The 10,689-nt window shown below is 38.0% G+C and overlaps 1 protein-coding gene across 1 annotated transcript in view; it reads left to right on the top strand.

The window, feature by feature from the left end:
- The first annotated feature begins 329 nt into the window (after positions 1–329).
- Positions 330–10,689, top strand: part of vwa2 (von Willebrand factor A domain containing 2) — an 18,201-nt gene continuing 7,841 nt past the window's right edge. Inside the window, exons 1-6 of the mRNA XM_079595160.1 lie at positions 330–407; positions 4,027–4,091; positions 6,332–6,406; positions 7,178–7,311; positions 8,277–8,386; positions 9,448–9,642. Coding sequence (XP_079451286.1) covers positions 4,040–4,091; positions 6,332–6,406; positions 7,178–7,311; positions 8,277–8,386; positions 9,448–9,642 — 566 coding nt within the window. The 5' untranslated portion in view covers positions 330–407; positions 4,027–4,039. The remainder of the gene's footprint in view (positions 408–4,026; positions 4,092–6,331; positions 6,407–7,177; positions 7,312–8,276; positions 8,387–9,447; positions 9,643–10,689) is intronic.

Raw genomic sequence — 10,689 nt, forward strand, 5'->3', positions numbered from 1 at the left:
AAGATTTACGGTCATTTACACATCTAAACTAGTATGACTGACTTTCTTCTGTGGCACAAAATATGTTAAGAGACATAGAGCCTCAGTCACCATTCACTTCACTTAAATGAGAAACATGCTATGAACGTGATTGAAAGTCTCATGTCACTTACAAGAAAGATGTACCGGTTTGAAACATGAGACTTTTCATTGTGGGATGAACAATTGCTCTTTCCTAATTTACTTAATTCGAGACATAATTTTTACAATCTTTAATAACTTTGTCTCGAGAGTATTTTAATCTTTGCTTGATCGGGTCTGTGGAGTCAGTACGGAAGTAGAAGAGTAGAGCACCCTCTCCTGTTCAACACGACTGAGCACTAGACAAACTGACACTTCAGTACCTGCGGGGAGAACAGGACGGAGAGGTGAGACTCGTTATCAATAGGAACTATCAGTTTTTAACTTGACTAATTTTAAATAAAATCTTTGAATATGTTTAGCTGAAGTTTTACGAAACTAAACTCAAAGGCCGGTGCAGCCGTGCTAGAAATTTAACCGATTGAGAGGATTTTTAAGATGTTGCACTGTATTGCGGCGTATTACGGTACTGTATTTTCATGGATCATGTCAATAGAAAAGTTTAACCGCGTCATTTTGTTGCATGCATTGAGAACGTATCAGAAATTGGTTTGATTCATTGTCGCCCTCGTTACCCAAATCAAAACATCTAGAAAATGTTGCAAATTAATTTTCTTCTCGGAAACATTGTGCGGAATGGAAGGAATGAAATTAAATATTTGTTGTGAAAGACGACAGTCAGAATACAAAACGGTAAACGGCATTATTATATTTACACTACTGCATTAAATAATATTATTGGCAAATTTTATCTAAAAGACGTTTAATATGAAGTTAATAGATTCAAATAGTAGGCTAAACAATGGATAATGCATTCTGTGTAGCGGCGGCTGCGTGTGAGTTCTCTGCACAGGAGGATTTCCCTTGTTAAATATATTTAAGCAATTTCTCATAAGTTAAACAGAATTTATATAATTCTAAATATCTTAAAGTGAAGTTTGCTCATGTTTTCCAATCAAAATGGATGGTCACAAATGAGTTTTAATAAGTGAGCCTTAAGGACCTATAACTTAAGAAGTTAGGCATTTGAATGCTGTGTCCTTTCATCCTCAGCCTCTCTTCTCATTTACTGTCACTCCTCTGATTATAGGAGAGTCCAGTGCACTGAGCTCAAGTCATTTCCTCCCAGTGCATAGGGATCAAGCAGCTACACCTTTGTGTTCTGGGGAAAAAAGACGATAACAACTTCGTTTCATGCTGACTTTGAGTAGTTTTTAGAGGATTTTATAGTGATTCAAAGTGTACTTGACACTGGATTTCCTATGGATGACATTAGAATGTTATTTAGGAAGAAATGACTAGTTATTAGTTAGGTCAGGTGTTTTCAAACTGGGAAAAAAAGTGCAATTCTATCAAAATAAATAATCAAAATAAAATCTAAATACATATGTATTAAAAAAAATATTTAAATAAAAATAAAATATTTAAATATAAATATAAAAAAATATAGCTGGCGTTTAAATTTTAGAATGGGTGTCCCTCAAGCGATCATATTTAGGGGGAGGGGGGTTGCATCTAAAAGATCTGGTTAGGAATTGTTCATAGATAAAGTAGGAAATAATTAAAGTGAAAGCTTAGACCAGTGAGGAATGTATGAAATTGTGAATAAAGAGGAATTAGGAGAGCAGAGCCAGTGCTGGGTTGATCTGGCCCTAGACGACTCCACTTGTTACACAGACCGAGACGGGTTGTTAGTCAAGGTTATCGTATGGCAGGATTGTGAGGTGCTCTTAGAATCCAGATGATTATCAGCCTCAAAGAAGGTTTTCTGAAATGGCACCTGAGCGAGTGCTGTCTTCTTCCTGCTGTTCATTCATGAGCAGGAAATAGGCCTTATCAGTGTAAGATTTTATCAGATTCCCTTCAACAACTGTAGTCCTAAAGTTTCTGAAGTCTCAGAAAGGGTCCTGTGTGGCTGGATTGTCCAAAAGTCTTTCTCTCAGTCTGCTGGATTTGATTCTTTACAGAATAGATTCTATCTTTAAGAATGTCAGGTGGCATCCCACGTTTCCTCTCTTGAGTGGTGCTCTGTGTGGGAATCTTCAGAAGTCCAACCGTGAGTGAGACGATCAAAGAGTGATTTCACGGGTCCGGACTGCCTCAATAGTCACTTCATTTAGTTCCAAAACTGATAACCACTCTGCCTTTAAACTGCTCTTAACACCTGGAACCTGACCAATCAGATACAACAGTGCAGACAACACACACACACACACACACACACTGCTTGTGCTCTTTAAATGTCTCTCAAACACATTTGAAGAAAAGATTTTACTGTATGCACACCAGTATGATTGTCATCTTGTACGTAGATCTGACTCTAGACTTGAAATATAATGTTATCTGCTTTTTTTCTCAACCACAAAGACTAAGTTTGGGAAGGTTTGTAAAATGGAATTAGCTGTATGTGTGAGGGTAGGTGTCTTTAAGTGTGTGTTATAAATGTCCTAACAAACGTACAAATGTAGTCTATATCGAGTATGTTTTTGAGATAAGTTTCTCATGCTCATCAAGGCTGCATTTATTTGGTCAAAAATACAGTAAAACAGTGATCTTGTGAAATATTATTTAAAATAACTCTATTTGAATATGTTTTAAAATGTATTTTAATCTTGTGACAGCAAAGCTGAATTCAGCTCAGCTCAGCTCAGCATCATTACTCCAGTCTTCAGTGTCACATGATCATTCAAATATGCTGATTTGGTGCTCAAGAAACATTTATTATTATTTGTTATTATCACTTGTGTGAGTTTAATATTTTTGTGGAAATCATGGTGTATTTTTTTCAGGGTTCTTTGATTTAATAGAACGTTCAAAAGAAAAGCATTTAATTGAAATAGAAATATTTTGTAATTTTATAAATGTCATTACTTTCACTTTTGACCAATTTAATGTGTCCTTGCTGAATAATAGTATTAAATTACTTCTTTCAAACAAAAAAACAAAGTCATCCTGTGGTTAATGCATAATGCATTTGGAAATAAGTAGCTAATTCTAGTAGTCTGAACATGAGCCAGGTATTTTAATTCACAGTGTTGGTTTTGGATGTTTGTTGGCTTGACTTTGATTGCAGAGCAGAACCGGTAGGCGTTGAGATTAAATCCAGTGACTCGTGGCGGTGAATAATTCCCCTGTCTGGTGCAGCCAGCTGGCATTTGTCAACATGTTTAATTTAATAATGAAGTTGGGCTCTTAAAAATGTGAACTTTGACCTTAAGCTCTGGGAATGTGGCACAGGAGTATTTTGTGGCTGCAGGGGGACTTCATCTGAGATGAACAGTATCATTCTGTTTTCTCCTCACATCACTGGGCTGTCCCTCCTCTTTTCTCAAAACACAGACGGGTAAATCATTAGCCTGATGTGACGACAGTTTGACTGGCTTAGACTTGAGCTTGCCTGTGATCAGGGGGACTACTAGGAACATTGTTTGGGGCCCATTAATGCCTCCTCATTGGGCTCAGGGGAGAGGTGGCCCACCCATCAATATTTTACCATGGGTCCTTTGAATTGTAGTGGAGTGGAGGCTTTGACTGCTGTCAGTCATTTTATAATGCATAAGGGTACAGACTCTCTTTGCAGACTTCATGCTACCTGAGTCCCTCAGCCATTAGTTGGTTGGGTTTGATCACAATGGGATCTTTCCCATCCCATGTTCATAACTTGTCCAACAAGTGCCCCTGAGGGTCAATAAAAATGGCTGTCCCGCTAACCTCAAGCCCACCATCTCATGAGTGAAATTCCAAGAAATCTTTCTCTCCCAATTTTGTTTGCCTGGATAGTCTCTCTCACAACAAATTTTCTTTGTTAAAATTCTCAAAGCCTTTTTTTTTTGGTACAGTTACTCAATAGTTGGCTTCTTCAAAGACTTCCTGCTAGACTTTTTAATCTTTTTATTCACATTTCAGGGCTCAATGCAAAATGTCCTCAAGAAGTCGGCTGCATCTCCTTCTCATGCTCCTGTTTGGCCAAGGTAAGAGAAAGTGACAAACCACTTTATTTTTTGGTTTATTTAAATATTGTTTGTGGACTTTAGATGCATATATTTTCATTGTGCTTTAGAAATGTGTTGTTCTTAGTAACTTGCAATGTTTATCTGAAAAGAATAATTCATTATAGCCCTCAACAAGGAATTTCAGCCAGATGTTTATTTTCTCAACAAGTGTGTTAACTTTTACATCATTTGCCCTGCCAGCAAAAGGTTTTTATCAGACTAAGAGATCCAAAATCTGTTCAAAATATTTACTTTACATTATTGTTATTATTTATTGGCTGTCCTGCTGAGGCCTCCTCAAAATTCCTCTAGAGTGTGGAGTTCTCAATTTAGATATCTTCCTGTGTTCCTGAAATATTTTCCCATTACGTTCCTGGACATATGCCATAAATCTGAGGAGGGATTTAGTCCTTCAGACCGCTCAAATCAGGCGATAAAATGTCTCTTGGTCCCACCGCCTGTCAGAGGGGATCACCGCAGGGTTTGAGGGGAGATTCACCGTGACCTAGTACAAGTTGACTTGTTCAGAGCCATACATAATTGATGCTGGTCGTCTATCATATGAAAATAACTAGCTCTGACATCCCCTTTCCAGTATTACCAGTCCTTTCTTTTTTAGATGTATGGTTCATTATACCGCAGATCAGATCATTTATTGAATCTGTCACAGTGCAATGCAGGCTTTGTAAAGAGGTTGTAATTAAAGTGTAGTTATAAACTACAAAACTGTATCACCCTTTATATATATGTGCACACGCACACACACGTGTATATATACATATACAGTATATGTATATATACACACATATGTGTGTGTGTGTATAAATATACATATGTAGGTGTTAAAAGTTCATTTGACCACTATTTTCATAAAGTTTTACATTTATTTACAAAGGTTCTGAGGTATCAGATTGCACTTTTGGAATTCTTGTGAGAATTGCAGTGATTCAGAATGACACATATATCTGTATTTATCTCCACCATCAGTGGAATTAAGTCATTACCATGTTGTGGCATAATTTCCGCCCTGACGCCATCAGCCCCTCATCTACTCGGGGGTCCTGCAGGTTTCTTAGGCCGAGGTCTGTTTCCATGGCGAGGGGCTTCGCATGATGGCATGAGTGTTAGGGGACAAAAGCACATGATTAAAGTGTGTGATTCTCAAGCGCACTCCACTCCACAGGAGCGTCACACAGGGTCTCCGCTGCTCTGGGCTGTTCTCATGGCCCCTACCTCTCAATCAGAGATTGTATGCATGAGAGAGCTTGTCGCTCTGAACCCTGCTCACTCGAGCGGGAAACGTGGGCTAGGACAGCCTGACCGTTCTCTTCACGTCCAGTGGGCGTTGCTGGAATGCCGGTCGTTCTAAATTATTCCTCTCTGAAGGATGTTTAGCGAGTTCCATACGGAGCTGTGTCTTGGGGGCAGGGGTCGGATCAGCTATCTAGGAGTCGTGCTAAATGACTCATTTGTGCAACCTGTTGTTGACTTTGACAGTGACTGAGGGAGTACCTGGGTCAGTATCACTAAATACATGTCTAAGTCACATTACACCTGACATATTTTTTATGACCCTTGAGATTTTTTGCATTATATTTTAGTTGCATTAGCCTATGTTCAAGAAGACAATATTGGTGCAGGTATGACATCAGATCCCCGAAGATTTCGCCAAGATTTTCCTATGGGGTTTTATGTTCAATTTATATGTAAAATAAGCTCTGTTGAAAACATAACTTGATGATACTTTAACATTTTGTTCTACAAAGTAAATGACACACACCCTACCGAAAACGCGGATTTCGAAGCAGTTAGAAACATACGTTTTCAAAAATAAACGTATCTGGATAAGACAGTGTAGCCTATGCTGTAGAACAAAACGTCAAAGTATCATTAAGTTATGTTTACCACAGGCAATGTTTACGATCATGATGTATAAAAACTAATTTAAGTAATATATCGTAATCTTTTTCCCTGTTACAGCGATGACAAGGTTTGGTGGTGGTGCTTAATTGTTTTAAAATAGCTTTAACAATCCTAAATATAGGTTGTTTTTAAACTTTATCTAATTTCTTTTGATTTTTCAAATGACCCTTTCTTTACAGGTTTTCATTAGTTTATAAGCTTTCATTTTTAAATTCTATTTCTATATTTAAAATAGATTTGAAATTAAAATGATTAATTCTGTCTGATGCCTAACTACATTATCTCTTTTTTTATAGTTTGGTCCATTTTCTCTGTACAGGAGATGCAAACAGATCTTGAAACCATTATGAAAATCAACGCTGCTGGAGAAAGTGAGTGTTGAATTGTTTTTTTTTCAGTCAGAAAATCAGGTGACAACTCCTCAAACATTTAAAAAGCAGCACTATAGTGCAAAGGAACAACACTGTAGCCTATTTAAAAAAGAACCACTGATCTAATGCCAATGTGTGTGTCCATATAAATGTGCAAGGTAGTCAAAAACCTGTGTTTACTTGTAAAGAGAGGGTTTTAGTTTCATATTAAAAGTTAGAAAGAATGACTCCACATAGACACAGAAAGCCTGTGAGAGTTAATGTATTTACTTAGCCATAGTTTAGGGCCAAAATTGCCTTCAGAAGTTAGCTAAATCCTGTCTTTAGAAATGATAAGTAGCATAAAAACAATGCAAGTCTATGCTATGTGTGCATTTGTATGGCTAGGTAAATGTGTTTGTGTGCTGGTGCAGACAGCGGCATGCCGTCTCTGTCTAATCACCTTCTTTATGACAGGCGGCGGGTTCTAACATGACAGCTACATGGATTATAATTTAGCCGGTTGACTAGCACAAACTTGCTGTAATGTGTTTGTGAGTATTTATCTCTGCTAGAACACGCCACTGGTGATCTTTGAGCTCTTAAATGTGTCAAATATAGCCTAGTGTTTATGTGTAAGTGTTGTTGTTTTGCATCACCGCCGTGTTTTTTTTAATGTGCCTTTGGGTTAACCAGTCTTGACTTTTTGCGCACTAATTCTTTAGTGACCGTTGAGTAGCTAAAGATGGAGTCCAGATGGTAAGCTTTGTGTTTTCTTCTGTGTGTGTTCAGTGATGCAGTGCTCTGCAGCAGTAGATATTCTCTTTGTGATGGACAGCTCCTACAGCGTTGGGAAAGGAGGATTCGAACGATCCCGGCACTACATGTTGAAGCTGTGTGAGGCTCTTGATGTCAGCCCAGACAAGGTCAGATTTGCGTAAGAAATCAATGTCAGATTAAAGGAAAAACGACACCCAAAAGTAAAAAGAAGTAGTCATTATTTACTCACTCCTATGTCAGTTCAATCCACTATGCTGTAATTTTTGCAATGCAGCTCTTGACATAGTGAAAGTTTATTGTGATCAGGGGTATTTAAGCTTTAAAAACAACACAAAAGTGCACATTTCAAAAACATTGTGGATGACAAAATGGCATTCATTATCGCATTATGCAGTAACCAACTGTGACAAGGCAAGATTATCAGTGAATAATGACTGATTATAGTGAACAGTTCGTCTTTTTTTTGTCACATAAAGATATCATTTGACTTCAAAAGATGTAAAGGATTATAGCATAAAAGTCAAATAAACTATCTTTATGGTGCTTATTTTGTTTATGAACAAAATTGCTAACGTTTTGGAATATGACAGCCATTGTCAAAAAATATCAGAATACAGGATTGGAACGACGTGATATGAAAGCTTGTTTCAACAACGGAATAAAAAAAATTAAAAAAGGTAATTGCAACTTTTTATCTCACAATTCTGACCCTTTTTCCTTAGCAGTTTCGAGTTTATATCTCTCAAAATCTCAGAATTAAAAGATTTAAACTGAAAAGTCTATGGTCAGCTGACTTATTTCTTAAAATTATGAGATGTATATAAGATATAAACTCGCAATTGTGAGCTATAAAGTAAGAGTTGTGATAAGAACTTAGGAAAAAGTAAGTCAGAATTGTGAGATATATATAAACTTGCATTTTTGAGGGGAAAAAATGTGTAATATTCGGAAAAAAAATTCCATGCGGAAGCAAGCTTCAATAACATTAGGGTAATGACATAACTTCATTATTGGGTGAGCTATTCTTTTAATTCTGGTATTATGCTGAATAATTCTGTTAGTTTCCTCTTCATGTTTATGGTGTTTAAACTGCGTTCTCTATTTTGGGCAGGTGAAAGTTGGCGTGGTTCAGTTTGGTTCCTCGCCCAAACTAGAAATCAGTCTAGACTCCTACAAGAGCAAGGAGGAGCTGAAGAAAAAGATGAAGAAAATCCACTATAGGTACAGAGATTAGTGTTATTGTGTCTATCAGGGCTCAGCACTTCCTGTGGAGGATGAGAAATATCTCACTCCATTTTACATCTGTGAAACTTTGTCGACACAGACATGGGGACTTGTGTTCACAATACACTCTCGACATGTGTGTGCATGTGTGTCATGATGGATGACTTTATGAGGTTGAATGAATGGTTTTTGTAGTGAAGGCTGTGCAGGGTTCTGTAATGACTAGTAGCTGAATTACACACAGCTGGCCTAAACCTTATCACCCAGTCAGGACATACCACATCTCCCTCGACAAGCTGTGAAATTACCGTTTCAGATTCCCACTCCGTGAAAATGTCACCACTTGTCTGTCTAGCTGAACAACTGTGAGCAAAGATGATGGAGAGAAGGCCAGCTGTGCAAATGCCTGTGTCTCCACTGACATTAGTCAATATCCCTGCAGGATGGAGGAGATCATGTATGTCAGCACTGCATAAAGGAGCATTGTCAGTAGCTGACATTGAAAAATATAGCTGTTATACCATTATTTATATATATAATCATTCTTATATTGTGATTTGGTTGCAATTCCTACATACATTTCTTAATCAAAGAAATTCTGGCCAGTTAACCATCAACTCTAATTTATGTATCAAATGTTCATTTATGAAGTACAGATAATGTACAGTATTAACACTGGAAAGAAGGCAAGCCTGTGTGAAGCTGAGAGTGCGGTGACTGGTTTAGGTTTCATCACGCAGGGTGCTTTAAGGACACAGTGGACTGAAGGGAACTAAAGGCTTTTGTGTTATCCTAAGACTTCTGAGGGGCCGCTGTAGTTAAATGAATGAGATTAGAGAAGAGGCTGTGAAGGAAATTCGCAAAGAAAAACCAGACTGTCCTCTTCATTGCGCAGTGTAATGTTGACTGTGGGTTTCTGAGTTACTGTTTTCCACAGTGGAGGGGTGACAAGCCAGAAAGCTCATAATAAAGACTGGAGTAGCCTATCATGTCACAGTCTCTCAGGTTTATGTCTTAAAAATTTGAAATGTTTTAAAGTTACTCTTTCTCTCCTTCAGAGGTGGAAGCACACAGACAGGTCTGGCTCTGAAGTTCGTTCTGAGGAAGGGGTTTTCCGGCGGACGCAATTCCACAGTGCCACGCGTCGTGATCCTCTTATCTGACGGAAAGTCCCAGGGGGCAGTGCAGCTGGCTGCCTCGGAGCTCAAGCTGTCTGGAGTGACTCTGTTTGCCGTGGGGATCCGTTACCCAAGGTAACACAACATTTCCACTGACTTCAATCACGGAATAAAACCTTCACATCTCTAATTGCCCGCTTCAACAGAACCTCTCAGAAACACAAACATCCAAGTAATATTCCAACCCCCCCCCCCCCCTTCCCCCACCACCCACTAAAAACAAAACAATTATATTTTGTTTAAATGAAAATGAAGCCTATTTTTAAGACAAAGAAGATATTTTTCAGTTGTGACATTATTTTTATGACAGTTAAGCATTTTTATTACTGTACAAATTGGGCTAGAGGATCTCATTTTGATTTTAATGCACAAAAAATACATTAATATTAGTGCTGTCAAATCGACTAATCGCAAAATGTTTTATCGCTTTATATTTACATTGTGTCCTTGGTAATTGTAATCCACTCTGTCAGTAACATCAGAGAGAAATATTGTGGTACTTTAATATATACCATGGTGCTGAGAGATCACCATAATGAAGCACCATTGTATTTTCTGTGCATGGCACTTCAAGGTACGGTGAAGAATACTATAGGAATGAGAAAAAAATTTGTTAGAATTTTTTAAAAAAATTGGTAAAACCATGGAACTTTTCTGTGCTTTTTTGTTAGTGATTGTTTTGAAACATTTTGCAGGGTCAGGTGCGGTCATATTTGAAATGTTTTCAGCTCTATTAGTGCTGACAGCTCTCAGACACACTAACAGGTGTGTTATTGCACACTAAAAGGCTGCTGACAGCCTGGATGTGTGGTGTTACTGTTGGTTAGGCTGCAGATAGTGTGATTCCTCTGTTCTCTCTTTACTTTGAGGCTTTATGGCAGCTTCCCAACAGGTGCAGGAGGAAGAGAGAATCTCAGAGGATAAACTCACCTTAACGGCCATTTCTAACAGCTGGGAGTCTATCAGTGTTGTGTTTGGGTGGATTACTGTGACGTTTGGATAATTGAAACCCCTCGGAGCTCTTGCAGCACCATATGCTCTGTCTGCTCAAAATATATGGGCAGAATTTTACTGCACCATGTGTAAAATAAATCTGAAATTGACTGTGAGACCTACTCTACT

The sequence above is a fragment of the Phoxinus phoxinus genome (assembly GCF_949152265.1).
Source record: "Phoxinus phoxinus genome assembly, chromosome: 21".
Taxonomy (NCBI): domain Eukaryota; kingdom Metazoa; phylum Chordata; class Actinopteri; order Cypriniformes; family Leuciscidae; genus Phoxinus; species Phoxinus phoxinus.